This window comes from Zootoca vivipara, chromosome 1 (assembly GCF_965207765.1).
Source record: "Zootoca vivipara chromosome 1, rZooViv2.hap1.1, whole genome shotgun sequence".
Taxonomy (NCBI): Eukaryota; Metazoa; Chordata; class Lepidosauria; order Squamata; family Lacertidae; genus Zootoca; species Zootoca vivipara.
Genome location: NC_142582.1, coordinates 57,311,396 through 57,326,925, shown reverse-complemented (window position 1 = coordinate 57,326,925; position 15,530 = coordinate 57,311,396). Strand labels below are relative to the sequence as shown.

The window sequence follows — 15,530 nt, the reverse complement described above, 5'->3', positions numbered from 1 at the left end:
TCCATGCAAGGCACTATGCCAGGCTTCCTTAACCTCGGACCTCCTGATGTTTTGTCCTACAACTCCCATGATCCCTAGCTAGCAGGACCAGTGGTCAGGGGTGGTGGGAACTGTAGTCTCAAAACATCTGGAGGGCCGAGGTTGAGGAAGCATGCACTATGCTATACAACGAATCCCATCCCAGCAACAGTTATTTGGAGGTAGCATGCTTACAACAGTGGAGAAGACTCCAATCATAATTTGCAACCAATCACTGATTCAAGTTTCTGCAAAACAATTGTCCAAATGGGAATGGAAGCTTCTCAAGCCTTCCCTGCACACACAAAGGTAAGGAGCAGGGAAGAGAAGGGAGAGCACAAATCACTCACATGACAAACCATAGTTTGCTGTTATATTCAAATCAAACCTGACTCCATTAGGGGATAATATCTTAGATGAATCCCCTAAGATGCTTGAAACTGTGTCCTCAGTCAAAAATGAATGTATATTTAATGTTATGATGACACAATTCACAACTCAACATTAGTTCCATAAATACAAAGCTACATAGCTGGTTGTTCATCCTCTTCCAAGTACTGGTTTTTGTACGGATCATATGGAAGGGAAAATACCATTCTATTTTTCTTTCTTGCCAGCTTTCAAGCCTCTGCCACTTCAACCCCTCTCCTTTTAACCCAAATGTTGAAACATCATTGCAAAACGTACATTAGCTCAACACCATCCCACTTATCAGTCAACCCCACTTCTTTCTCTGAGACAGCATTCTACAGCTAATTGTTCATTCAGATGGAGAATGAATGAAGACCTGTTTGATGACAAGAAGGTTGTAGAAAAATCTAAAGAAATACTAAAGGACTATTTTCACTGGAATTTACATAAAGAAACCGGACTGGACATGGTGTGGGATGCAAGTAAAGCAGTTATGAGAGGCTTTCTAATACAGAAAAACAGTTTCCTGAAGAGGAAGAAAGAGAAGAGGAAAGAAGAAATTCTGAAACATCTTATGGAGAATGAAAAGAAATTAATTTCAAAACCAGAAGATCAGCAAATTAAGAACAATATTAAAACGCTTCAGACGCAGTTCTCCATGTTGGTGAATCAGGAAATAGAATGGAAAATAAAACAAATGAGACAAAAGAATTTTGAATCAGCAAATAAAACAGGAAAACTGTTTGCCTGGCAATTGAGGAAACGTCAAAATCAGAACGCAATTAACAAAATTAAAATAGAAGAGAAATTGACAGAAGATCCAAAGGAAATAAGGAAAGCCTTTCAGAAATTTTACAGTGGTCTGTATAGTAAAGAAAAGGAAGATAGGCAGAAGATAAAAGATTATTTGGAAAAGCATAAATTGAGACAAATTCCAGAAGAGAAAAAGATGAAATTAAATGCTTGAATAACAATACAGGAGATACACAACACAATTAAAAGAATGAAACAAGGCAAAGCCCCAGGACCGGATGGGCTTTCGGCAAAATATTATAAAATATTAAATGGACAACTTGCGCCAATTCTGGCGGAGATGATGAACAATATCTTGAGAGGAGGAAAGATACCAAACACTTGGAAAGAAGCATATATAACGTTGATTCCTAAACAAGGTTCAGATGGCTTGGATGTGAAGAATTATAGGCCAATATCGTTATTGAATAATGATTATAAGCTTTTTGCGGATATAATGGCGAAAAGACTGAAAGAGATTCTTAATGAGATAATACATAAAGATCAAGCAGGGTTCCTTCCTGGTCAATGGTTAAAAGATAATGTGAGACATATTATAGATATAATAGAATATCTGGAGACCAGGATTGATAAATTTGCAGTACTAATGTTTATAGATGCAGAAAAAGCTTTTGAAAACATTTCTTGGCAGTTTATGAAGAAAAATCTGGAACTGATGGGAGTGGGAGGATCTTTCATGAATGGAATAGAAGATATATACTCCGAACAAAAAGCGAAATTGATTGTAAATAATGTCTTGACAGAGTATTTTGAGATTACAAAAGGTACCAGACAAGGTTGTCCACTTTCACCATTATTATTCATCACGGTCCTGGAGGTATTATTAAATAGATTAAGAAAAGTTTCAGTGATTAAAGGTATTAAATTGGGTGCAAAAGAATTTAAGTTAAAGGCCTTTGCAGACGATTTGATTTTAACTCTAGAAAACCCCAGCGAAAGTGTTGCAGAAGCATTAGAGGAAATTGAGAGATTTGGACAGTTGGCAGGATTTAAATTGAATAGACATAAAACAAAAATGGTGGTCAAGAATATGAAGATGGAAGAAAAAGAAGAATTACAACAAAAATATGGAATCGTGGTGGCCAAGAAGGTAAAATATTGGGGAATATGGTTGACAGCAAAGAATATCAATTTGTTTAATGACAATTACGAACCAGTGTGGAAAGAGGTAAAGAAAGATCTGGAAACATGGAATAGAATGAAGTTGTCGTTCCTTGGAAGAATAGCTGTAATTAAGATGAGTGTGTTGCCCAAGATGTTATTCCTATTTCAAACAATTCCTATAATTAAAGGGACAGGACAATTCAAAGAATGGCAGAAAATTCTGTCTAGATTTGTCTGGCAGGAAAAAAACCCAATAATAAAATTTTAATTATTGATCGATAGGAAAGAAAGAGGTGGATTCTCCATGCCATACCTGAAGATATATTACAAAGTGTCCTGTCTTTGTTGGCTAAGAGAATGGATAACACTGGAAAACACAGATTTGTTAGATTTAGAAGGTTACGACAACAGATTTGGTTGGCATTGTCAGAGGTTGTTACGGCTACTCTTGAGTAACGACTCTCCACATACTTGTCTTTAACAGAATCTTTATTGGTGCACGTTATTTACAGTGTAAGAGAGCTGTCGGTTTCATGTCCTCTCATTCCGTTTCAAAATCCGGCACTGCCCCCTTTCGCGACTTGGACCAACATAACAGCCTCGGGACAGCAAATCTCCTCCCCTTTCTCCTCTGCCTTAATTCCGGTGCCGGGGGAAAGGGTCTACGCTCTGTCTTTTCCCTCTCCCCCCCTTTCCCCTCTCTCTCTTCCTGACTGTGGAGCAGGGGCTCTCCCATGCTGTCTGAGACCTGGCACTCTTTCTCCGCTTCCTGACTGGCCCCTTCGGACCCCGCGCTTTCATGGCTGCTTTGGGACGAACTGCTCCTGATGAGAGGGGGAGGTTCTCTGTAATCTCTCCCCCTTACAGGCATGCTTACCTCTGGTATGATAAGACAAAAGTTCATAAAGGTTTTACAAATCATGTGGTAAGATCATTATATGAAGTTTGGGAAAGAAATAAAATGCTGTTAGAGACAAAAACCCCATGGTGGATTTCGCCTGTAGAGGTGTTAACTGTTAAAAAGATAAATATGGAGGGGAGGAGGGCCACTTACAAGAAGATTTTGATGAAATCAGATAGAGGTTGGAAATTAAAACCATATGAAGAAATAAAAGAAGTTTTGACCGGATGGTTGCAGTACCACCAAGTAAATGATGTATTGTTAAATGACAGGAAAATAGGTTTTGAAGATAAAAGGTCCAAATTTCAAATAGAATTGTTGGAAGGCAGAGTGAAATTGTTATCGAAAATGTATAATTTTTTGTTAGAGTGGTTTACGAAAGATGTGATGATAAAATGGGCAAGAGATTTTGGGTACAATATTGAATATGATGCGTGGTTGAAACTGTGGAGTCAAACACTGAAATTTACTGCATGTACCGCTTTGAAAGAAAATGTAATGAAAATGATGTATAGATGGTACCTAACACTAGTAAAATCAGCCTTGTCGTGGCGAAGGGGCTTGAATAACTCAGAGAAGCTATGAGCTATGCCATGCAGGGCCACCCAAGATGGACAGGTCATAGTGGAGAGTTTTGACTAAACGTGATCCACCTGGAGAAGGAACTGGCAAGCCACTCCAGTATCCCTGCCAAGAAAACTCCATGGACAAAGACAACAGGCATATAAAAGTTATGACGCTGGAAGATGAGCCGGAAGGCGTCCAACATGCTACTGAGGAAGAGCGGAGGATAAGTACAAGTAGATTCAGAGCTGATGAAGCGGCTGGGCCAAAGCCGAAAAGTCGCTCAGTTGCGGATATGCCTGGAAGCGAAAGGAAAGTCCGATGCTGTAAAGAAAAATATTGCATAGGCACCTGGAATGTAAGAACCATGGATGGAGGTAAGCTGGATGTGGTCAAAAATGAGACGGCAAGAATAAATATTGACATCCTGGGCATCAGTGAACTAAAATGGAAGAGAATGGGCGAATTCAGTTCGGAAGACTATCATATCTACTACTGTGGGCAAGAATCCCGTAGAAGAAATGGAGTGGCCCTCATAGTCAACAAAAGAGTGGCAAAAGCTGTAATGGGATGCAATCTCAAAAATGACAGAATGATCTTGATACGAATCCAAGGCAGACCTTTTAACATCACAGTAATCCAAGTTTATGCACCAACTACCGGTGCTGAAGAAACTGAAATTGACCAATTCTATGAAGACTTACAACACCTTCTAGAAATGACACCAAAGAAGGATGTTCTTCTCATTACAGGCGATTGGAATGCTAAAGTAGGGAATCAAGAGATAAAAGGAACAACTGGCAAGTTTGGCCTTGGAATTCAAAATGAAGCAGGGCAAAGGCTAATAGAGTTCTGTCAAGAGAACAAGCTGGTCATCACAAACACTCTTTTCCAACAACACAAGAGACGACTCTACACATGGATATCACCAAATGGGCAGCATTGAAATCAGATTGATTATATTCTCTGCAGCCAAAGATGGAGAAGCTCTATACAGTCAGCAAAAACAAGACCTGGAGCTGACTGTAACTCAGATCATCAGCTTCTTATAGCAAAATTCCAGCTTAAACTGAAGAAAGTAGGAAAAACCACTGGGCCAGTAAGATACAATCTAAATCAAATCCCTTATGAATACACAGTGGAAGTGAGGAACAGGTTTAAGGATTTAGATTTGGTGGACAGAGTGCCTGAAGAACTATGGATGGAGGCTCGTAACATTATACAGGAGGCAGCAACGAAAACCATCCCAAGGAAAAGGAAATGCAAGAAAGCAAAATGGCTGTCCAACGAGGGCTTACAAATAGCAGGGGAGAGGAGGCAAGCAAAATGCAAGGGAGATAGGAAAAGATACAGGAAACTGAATGCAGATTTCCAAAACATAGCAAGGAGAGACAAGAGGGCCTTCTTAAACGAGCAATGCAAAGAAATAGAGGGAAACAATAGAATGGGGAAAACCAGAGATCTGTTCAAGAAAATTGGAGATATGAAAGGAACATTTCGTACAAAGATTACCATAATCAAGGACAAAAGTGGTAAGGACCTAACAGAAGCAGAAGACATCAAGAAGAGGTGGCAAGAATACACAGAGGAATTATACCAGAAATATATGGAAGTCTCGTACACCCCAGGTAGTGTGGTTGCTGACCTTGAGCCAGACATCTTGGAGAGTGAAGTCAAATGGGCCTTAGAAAGCACTGCTAATAACAAGGCCAGTGGAAGTGATGATATTCCAGCTGAACTATTTAAAATTTAAAAAGATGATGCTGTTAAGGTGCTACACCCAATATGCCAGCAAGTTTGGAAAACTCAGCCATGGCCAGAGGATTGGAGAAGATCAGTCTACATCCCAATTCCAAAGAAGGGCAGTGCCAAAGAATGCTCCAACTACCGCACAATTGCGCTCATTCACACGCTAGCAAGGTTATGCTTAAAATTCTACAAGGCAGGCTTAGGCAGTATGTGGACCGATAACTCCCAGAAGTGCAAGCTGGATTTCGAAGGGGCAGAGGAACCAGAGACCAAATAGCAAACATGCGCTGGATTATGGAGAAAGCTAGAGAGTTCCAGAAAAACGTCTGCTTCTGCTTCATTGACTATGCAAAAGCCTTTGACTGTGTCGACCACAGCAAACTATGGCAAGTTCTTAAAGAAATGGGAGTGCCTGATCACCTCATCTGTCTCCTGAGAAATCTCTATGTGGGACAAGAAACTACAGTTAGAACTGGATATGGAACAACTGATTGGTTCAAAATTGGGAAAGGAGTATGACAAGGTTGTATATTGTCTCCCTGCTTATTTAACTTATATGCAGAATTCATCATGCGAAAGGCTGGACTAGATGAATCCCAAACTGGAATTAAGATTCCAGTAGCGGGAATTAAGATTCCAGTAGATTCCGGTAGCGGGTGCTGCTACCGAGAAGGCCCTCTGTCTGGTTCCCTGTAACCTCACTTCTTGCAATGAGGGAACCACCAGAAGGCCCCCGGCGCTGGATCTCAGTGTTTGGGCTGAACGGTGGGGGTGGAGACGCTCCTTCAGGTATACAGGACCAAGGACGTTTAGGGCTTTAAAGGTCAACATCAACACTTTGAATTGTGCTCGGAAATGTACTGGGAGCCAGTGTAGATCTTTCAGGACTGGTGTTATGTGGTCCCGGTGGCCGCTCCCAGTCACCAGTCTAGCTGCCGCATTCTGGATTAGTTGCAGTTTCCGGGTCACCTTCAAAGGTAGCCCCACATAGAGCACATTGCAGTAATCCAAGCGGGAGATAACCAGAGCATGCACCACTCTGGCGAGGCAGTCCTCCAGCAGGTAGGCTCTCAGCCTGCGTACCAGATGGAGCTGATAGACAGCTATCCTGGACATAGAATTAACCTGCGCCTCCATGGACAGCTGTGAGTCCAAAATGACTCCCAGGCTGCGCATCTGGTCCTTCAGTGGCACAGTTACCCCATTCAGGACCAGGGAGTCCTCCACAGGGCAGTCTCGAGTAGGTCGGGCGCCCTGGCGCTGAGATCGCTCCGGTGCCCCTGCCCTCACAGTGCGCAGCACGGCTTCTGCGCGGCTTTGCCGTGCAGCGGCCCGCCTGCCGGCCCGGCACCCTAGCACCCCGCGCCACCGGGACTATACCTAGAGCCGGCCCTGGTCCTCCACACCTGCCCGTCTCCTGTCCCCCACAAACAGTACTTCTGTCAACCTCAATCCATTAAACACCATCTATCCTCCAACCGCCTCAAGGCAGTCACACAGGACCTTCACCGTCTTCACTGTTTCTGATTTGAAAGAGAGGTAGAGCTGGGTATCATCCGCATATCACCCAGTCCAATCCCCCTGATGATCTCTCCCAGCGGCTGCATGTAGATGTTTAAAAGCATGGGGGAGAGGACAGAACCCCGAGGCACCCCACAAGTGAGAGCCCAGGGGTCTGAACACTCATCCCCACCACCACTTTCTGAACACGGCCCAGGAGGAAGGAGTGGAACCACTGTATGACAGTGCCCCCAGCTCCCAACCCCTCTAGATGGTCCAGAAGGATGTTATGGCCGATTGTATCAAAAGCCACTGAGAGATCCAGCAGAACTAGGAAACAGCTCTCACCTTTGTCCCTAGCTCGCTGGAGATCATCGACCAGTGCAACCAGGGCAGTTTCAGTCCCATAGTGAGGCCTGAATCCCGACAGGAAAAGATCCAAATGGTCCGCTTCTTCCAGGCGTGCCTGGAGTTGTTCAGCAACCACCCGCTCAATCACTTTGCCCAGGAATGGTAGATTTGAGACTGGGCCATAGTTGGCCAACATAGCTGGTTGTTCATTCTCTTAAAGTACTGGTTTTTGTATGGATCATATGGAAGGGAAAATATCATTCTATTTTTCTTTCTTGCCAGCTTTCAAGCCTCTGCCACTTCAACCCCTCTCCTTTTAACCCAAATGTGGAAACATCATTGCAAAATGTACATTAGCTCAACACCATCCCACTTATCAGTCAACCCCACTTCTTTCTCTGAGACAACATTCTACAGCTAATTGTTCTATTTTCAAATTGTCACATTTTTCCCCCTCAAAACTTTATTTCTGCAAATACTCCGGTGTCATCTTTATTGCTCCCCTGCTGCATACTTTACAATGGAGAAACAGTTTTTAAGATGTGAGCAAGCCTGAGCAAGCACGGTTAACAATGTACTGCCACATGAATATATACACATTTGAAAGAGTTCATTCAGGACAGCCAAAATGACTTCTAACTCTGGCCTCAATAATTCTAATTTTATTTAATGTGTGTAGGGGGGGTATCTTTCTGTTCATGTCCCTAAACTGTCCATATCACTTCACATTTGTTTGTTACAGACTACAGTTAATTATCAATTAAATAAGCTCTGTGAAGCTAAATTGTAAACAGTACACTAGTCCACATTCAAGTGTTATAATGAATTCAGCTTATCAGAAAAATCAATGTAAATACCTACCAATGTTTCCTACAGAAGTTACAGAAAGGATTGGGTCTGTTGTGCTAAGAATTATTCCAAATAGCATGCTATCATCCCAGGACCAATCATACTTATTAATTTTAAAAGTTAACCATCCAAGGAAAGCACAGTTCATCAAAAATCCAGGAACCGCAAGAATTAACACCTGCAACAACAATATACAGTATGTGTGTGTGTGTGTGTGTGTATCAATCATTTGCAAAATAAAATTACATTAAACTCAGGTGGATAAGGCTGGAGATTTAATGACACAGTGTTATATATGACATGACAGTCAATCAGCTCATATGAATTAAAATGTAAAAAGGTACTTGTAGGGTGATATCCAACTAAGTTATACTTGGGTTGTTGGTGCCTTTCATTTTCTCACTGCAAATTATGCACGGACATACATCCAACACACATTTAATGCCCATGATTTCCCCCAAAGAATCCTGAGAATTATAGTTTCCCATTCCCAGAGCTACAGTTCCCAGTATCCTTAGCAAACTACAGCTCCCAGGATTGCTTGGGGGAAGTCAAATGCTTTAAATATGAATTGGATGTGCTTTAAACAAAACTATTTTCCTGGAAAATATTACCTTGGGGTTTGATTGGACACATTTGTGTGTAAATATGGAACTATATCCTTATTCTGAAGTCTGAAGACAGTAAATTTCTAAACAGAAAATTGTATATGTCTTACCTGCCAAAATGATTTTCGAAATATATAAAAATCCATCTCAAATGCAGCTGCAAATATTATAACTGGTGTAAACAAATGAAGGAAAAGTATAGGATCTATATCTGCAAAGTCCTTCACAAAAAGAAGCTGGCAACACAAAATGAGTACAAGGAATCGTTAATTGTGAATACTTTTATATTATTTTACATATTTCTCCCCTGCCCAAGCACTTGATCAGAGGGAGTGGAGAAAGAGTACCTAGACTTCTTCTGTACAAGGAGGACAGAAAAGGAGGAGGCAGTGGCATAGGAAGGGGGGTACGGGCCGCCCCGGGTGTCATCAGAGGGGAGTGACAAAAAATAACTCCCACACCCACCACACGCCCCTACCTACGCCACTGCAGGAGCACTCTCCCCTCAAGTGATTTCCAGAAACCAGAAGCATTGCTGCCTCCAACTTTACAGGCAGAGCACAGCCCTTATGGCTAGAAGCCTTCGACAGCGCTCTCCTCCATGAATTTGCCTAAGCTGCCTCCTCCTCTCTGTCTTCCTTGCCTGCTTGCTTTGGCACAGTAAGTCTCCGCGAGGGAAAGCCGCTTCCCTCTGCAGGAACTGGGAGAGTCCCAGCGCGGCCAGCTGGGCAGAGAGCAAGGCTACCCCTGGAGGCCAGGAGGGGATCTTCCTGCAAGGTTTCAGCCACCTAGGTGGTTTCCAAGGCTTGATCGGGCTGAAATGGGCTAAGGCTGCTTGGGACAAGTTTCCACGAGGGCTGCTTTTCTGGTATTGTCGGGGGTGGTGTGGGAGTGAGTTAATACTTTTTGCTGGGTCTGGGTTGCTCTGGGCTTTATTACTGAATGGTGGAAGCCGCCTTTGGAGGCTCGTTGCCCTAACAAGCAACTTTTGAATCTCTGCAATAAGCCAGAAACCCACCATCCAGCCTAATTTCTTCCCCTCTCCGTAAGCGGGCTACATTCCTCTTGCCACCATCAGCATACGTCCAGCCACAGTCCAGTCGCTGGCTCCTATGGTAGGGAGCAAGAGCAATGGGAGGCGGGCTTGGGGAATTGAGGGGGAAGAGTTTGGAGATCTACACTTAGGTGAGCATGAAAGCAGAGGCGTAGCTAGGTGGCTCACTCCGTCCCCGGGCACCCGAGCGGCTACAGGGAGGAGGGCCTCCTAAATTCTAGAGTTAAATTCCGTGTCAGATGGGAAGCTGGGTGTCTGAAACTTTACCCTTGCCTTGTGCAGTAGCTTTTAGTGCCCTCTGATGAAACAATCTACACATTGATTTTTGCAGAAACAATGATGTTTGAAACATTTTTAAAATGATGAGTCCATGGCTCAAGTTGGAATTGGGCTTGGCATACCATGCTCTTTCCTTAAAATATATGCAAAAAGCCTGTTTCTTCCTAGCTCATTTCCAAATTTCAGATCTCTCCCCAAACCCTCTCCCCTGAAAACCCATATATCTTGCTCTGCCACTTCTTTCAGTAGCAAACTCTTTTCAATCTGGATGTTCCCCAAGCTGAATGGCTTTGAAGTGGCAGAACCCACTGGCTCATCTTCAAGAAAGCAACTTGAAGAGGGGTCCACAAATCCACCTTGCCTACAGACACCTCAAAATGCTAAACTGGCAACAGCAACTACTGTTATCCTACGGTAGTAATGTGGAGACAATTTGCATAAAGACCTGGTGTCAGAGACTTGCAGGGAGAGCAGAGATGGAATTGAATTTCCTCTCTCCTTCTGCCTCCTCCTCAACCTACTGTGTCTTCAACGGAACTTTGTTTACAAAATATCAGTAAACTCTATTTCCTTAATAGTTATTGAAATGGAGGAAATTATTAGTTCTCCATTACCTGATCTGAAAAACGGGCTATTGTTCCAATGCCAATTCCTACTAAACATATAATTACCAGAATAGGAATTTTTACTTCTTTAATAACAGTTCGTAACAGAGCTGAGGGGAAAAATATGTAACAAATGTAATCAATACTACTGTTACATAATTTCAAGAATGTTTATCAACATTTCTATAAATAAAATGAAAAATATCAGCCGGACAGAAGAAAATTTACAAAAGGATAAACTAGTATTAAACACAATACTGAACAATCATAAAAATTACTGTCTTATCTTAAATGTTTAAACCACCTAATAGGCCTGTTGACATAAAGAAAGTCTTCATCAAAATCCTATCACTAAAATTACGAGTAATTTAGAGATTTATAAAATCTAAATCTTAGTATCTCTGTTGTGTTTTATAAATTTGCTAGTTGTTTTCAGGACACTTGTTGAAAAATAGGATACAAATTGACAGAATATATATATATATATAGTATTAAAATAAAGATATATTTGATAACATTTGTATTTAATCTTGTTTAGTAATTAAAGGTTTTGGAGGTAAAAACAGTTTGGGTCTTTTAGAGTTCAGATACTGCTTTGGAACAAATATTGCCTGCACTTGTTTCTATGCCCCCACCCCCTGTGTCTGAAAACCAATGGATTTATCAATAAATACAGTATTATAAAGACAATATGTCTGGAGGACTTCTGTCTTCTGTAAAAGCTGTCCTGAACTTTATCAAACTCTAGAAAGAGGAGAATATTTCACAATAGCATCAAAGTAATTGTATAACAAATTTATACTAGAGATGAGAGCTGAATACCTTGTCAGATTTTTTTTAAAAAATGTATATTGCTTCGTAAAGAAATATAGAAACTTTTTGGGGAAGTAATATGCCTGTAGTTATTTTATTTTTATAATTCTGTACAATGATAATATTCAGAGTATGATCTATCCAGGAAAAGCATTTTATCCCATTGATTTCCGTGGGATGTAAACACTTCTTAAATCACCTATTGAAATCAATGGACTTCAAGTGTTTAAATTGGGCTGAATCATGACCATATTTATATTCTAATGTAATTCTGTATAATTATATAAACCTGTTTGTTATGGACTACCATTAAGGCAATAAGCCATTGTTTGATGTATAAGGATACAGATATAAATTGCACATAAAATATTATTAAGAGACATTTTTGTTAATTATATTCCACAAAGGGATGTGTCATAATGCCATATTTATTGGATTGCTTTCTTCTTTGTGACTGAATTCTACTATAAAGATTAAAATAATGGATAAATCATAATTTGGGTCACTTCTATAGAGGAAAGAGAATTTCTCTATTTATTGCAATGCAACAAACTCATTTTTAAAGGAATACCGGTAGTATTTAGTTGTAACTATTTTCACCATTAAAATACAGTTTAAGAAATAGTGTATTAGATGCTAAAAGATCCCATTCATTCACCCATTCTAAACCTCTGAAATAAAGAGTATATGCAAATAATAGTTTGGCTCTCATATAAATGCAAAGTACTAATTCAATAATGAGACTCTTATTACATCCTGAGTCATGAGTAGAATTTAAGGGCTTTCTATGCAGCTGAAGATATTTCAACTGAGTTATGATGATGCTTTCAAACACAGAACACAATATTCTCTGTAATATGGCAAGAAAGTTTAAAAGCATTAGTCTTCTTCAGATGGCTTGGCATTCAAATTCTCAGTAACTGGATGGATTACCTGATATGATACGGCAAAAGTATCTAAAAATGTGTGACTATTAAGGGAATTGTGTTTAATCCAGTTCATATAAATAACCCTAGTTCCTTCTGAGTATAAATGGCATTATTGTTTATGTTTAATATTTTTAAAGAGAATAGTTATAATAGGTTGATGGCCTGGGGCACATAATTATTTTAATTACTAGCTAACTGCCATCTTTTAATTTTTTAGTACACTGCTATTATTTTTACTTATTATATAAATTTATAAACCACTTCACAGCCTGAAATAATTGAAGCAATGTACACTATAAAAATAAGACTCAAAACTATGTGGAAAACCTCTAAAAATAATGAAACAATATCTAACAATATACAATTAGCATTCCATAAATGACTGGGTCACACCGCAAGGAAGCTCTTCTTCAATGAAACTATGATATTCCTAAATGTTTGGTGGTTTCTAAACATATTTCCAAAAAATACATGACAACTGTAATAAAGTGTTCATAATGGGAGGTGGGTATGTGAAAAAGAAGCTAGTCTCTCTCATTCATTTTTAACATATCTAGTTCCAATAAGTTGAGGTTAATTTTCTTATATTATAAATCCAGAATCATTTAGAGAAATTTATGGTTGACTATCTAACTCACATCAGAGATGTAACTGCTCTCACTACCGGATAAAGCAACAAGCATCACCTCTGTATTTGCTTCTTGGAACCATCCAGCCAGGTGGCCAGAGATGGTCTCTCTCATAACCTCTGTTTTGCAAGGCCACCCAAGACTGCTCAAGCAGGTAATATGTAACTAGCTAAATTATATGTACTTTAGTGGTTTTATTTGTAAATCTCCGATTGCTGCCTCCCATTTTCGCAGTTCCCCCAAATAAATTTGTTTATGCTTTGACATTTGACTTCATTGGTTTTAAAAACGCAATTCTAGGGAAATCTTTGCTATGTGTTAAGACTGCATGGGTGTCCAGGTACCTTTTGTGTCCTTAGGATATTTCACAAGATTTGTTAAGTTTTGTGTCATTAGGGCTTTGGAGGAGTAAATAATACATCTCTGTATTTTTTAATATTTCTAGAACTGAGTTTAAGGGAAGCGGTCCTTGTCAGTAAGGCTTATAAACCCCCCAAATAATCAGAAAGTGTAGAGCAGACAAAGGGAACCTGTGACTCCCTGATGTTGTTGGATTCCCAATCCATCAGCCCCAGCCAGTATAGCTCATGTTCAGGGAATGAAGAGAGCTGTGGTCTGTATCTGGAAGGCAAGATATGTGGCCTAGTGCTTTCTTCAGGATGGGAACAGCATGTAGTAGCAGCCTATCCAAAGGAACCAACTTCAAGGGTCCAAGGGGTATTCAGCCCACTCAATAAAATATTGGAGGGCTGCCTCCCCCCAAAGTTGATGGGCAATGCTGTTCAAATGGTGTGCATGCACCGTGTCATGTGATCAATTATGCAGGGCGGGGCTCACCTTCCCCCCAATATTTAATTCAAGTTTGTACCCATGAGGATATCAATTTATGGCATGGGAGCCTTACACAAAAATCAGTGAGAGGTCCCAGTACGGAAGATCACCTGCAGCTGGGCATTTTATGTAAAATATTTACTCCACTTTTCATTTTAGTAATCCCACAAGGTAGCTTGCGGTAATAACATAAGAGGAGACCTTCGGCTTCAGGTCAATGGCCCACCTGGGTCCAGTCAACTAGAATTAGGTCCCTATAAGCTCACAAGGCAGGACCTTCTGCTCTACATTTGTGTTTCCCTGCAGGTGTTATTCAGTGGGCCTCTGATTGCATTAAAGCAGCAGGAAAAGAAAATGCACCTTGTGGGGTTGTGCATTTCTGAACACCATGCCTCTCTCATTTAGGCGTCCAATTAAGCATCCAGGATAGCAACATGCAAACATTTAGCAATTCTAGCTAGCATTTACTAAATGTTATCCGTGTGCTTGGCACTCCACAATACCAAGTTGATTTTGTTATACGGTTGTTTTCTGAGTGTGTGGGGGGGGGAGGGGAGAGAGAGTATGCGTTTTCAGAAGCTCATCGTACGGACCCACTCATAAGAGTGGCCAACGTGTCTGCTTCTTGCACTAGCGCGAGCTAATGACTCAGCAGCAACTACCCCTACCTCCCAAGAGGAAGCTCGAAAAAACCGCGAGCACCATCATCGGCCGCTTCTTCGCGATGAGGTGATAGCTGTCATAATAGGAAATATTATCGTCAATGTCATCATGGTCGTGGGCTCCGCGCATCGAAATGTAGGTCCGGCGGCCGGGGCCCGAGACGGACAAGCTGAGGTTTAAGTCGCCCCTCGGCTTCCACAAGGCCTCGGCCTCCGGGAAGTACGAGAAGACCATGGGCTTCTAGAAGGGAGCCGGAGCTCTGGAGAGAGCGCAGTCCACAAGATGTCTTTCGCGTGCGAAAAGTTTGCGTGTTCGCGATCGGCCTCGCCGCCTTCAACCCCGAAAGCGGCGAGCTCCGGCAGGCAAGCAGGCAAACGGCCGTTTCCGCTTCCCGGCGGCTTTCGTCCACAGACGGCGGTTGTCCGTTGGATTTCAAATTCCCCTCACGCCGGCTCCCCCGCCAGCACGTGCCTATGTCGTCAGGCGACTCGCGGGGAGAATTCGGCGGGCGAGGGCGCTGGTGGAGGGGGAAGGGAGGCGGAGGCGGAGGCTCCGCCCTCGTCATCATTATCATCGGCATCCCCTCAGACAACAACTTCCCTGTGGAGGGGGAGGGGGAACCAATATATTACAGTACACAGCATCCCGCCACTACGGTAGTCCTACTGAGCCTCACCCCCCTCTAGGCTGTGGCTGTGGAGTGTCAGAGTCTAGCGCGAGGAAAATGGCACCCACAGCCAAGGAATGTCTTCAGCCAGCCCTAACCCTGTTGCTGCCTTTGAGGTGTAGGAGATTTGAGTCTATGCTGCCATTTGCCCTCTTCACCAAGCTTCTAGTGCGTGTAATTCAAAGTGCTCGC

At 41.8% G+C, this 15,530-nt stretch overlaps 1 protein-coding gene across 1 annotated transcript in view; it reads right to left on the bottom strand.

Moving 5' to 3' along the window:
• Positions 1-15,035, bottom strand: part of LOC132592646 (solute carrier family 9 member C1-like) — a 76,484-nt gene extending 61,449 nt beyond the window's left edge. The window contains exons 1-4 of the mRNA XM_088665649.1: positions 14,677-15,035; positions 10,816-10,916; positions 8,979-9,104; positions 8,273-8,438 (exon numbers count right to left, since the gene is read on the bottom strand). Of these exons, the coding sequence (XP_088521775.1) occupies positions 8,273-8,438; positions 8,979-9,104; positions 10,816-10,916; positions 14,677-14,905 (622 nt within the window). The 5' untranslated portion in view covers positions 14,906-15,035. The remainder of the gene's footprint in view (positions 1-8,272; positions 8,439-8,978; positions 9,105-10,815; positions 10,917-14,676) is intronic.
• Positions 15,036-15,530: the final 495 nt, after the last annotated feature.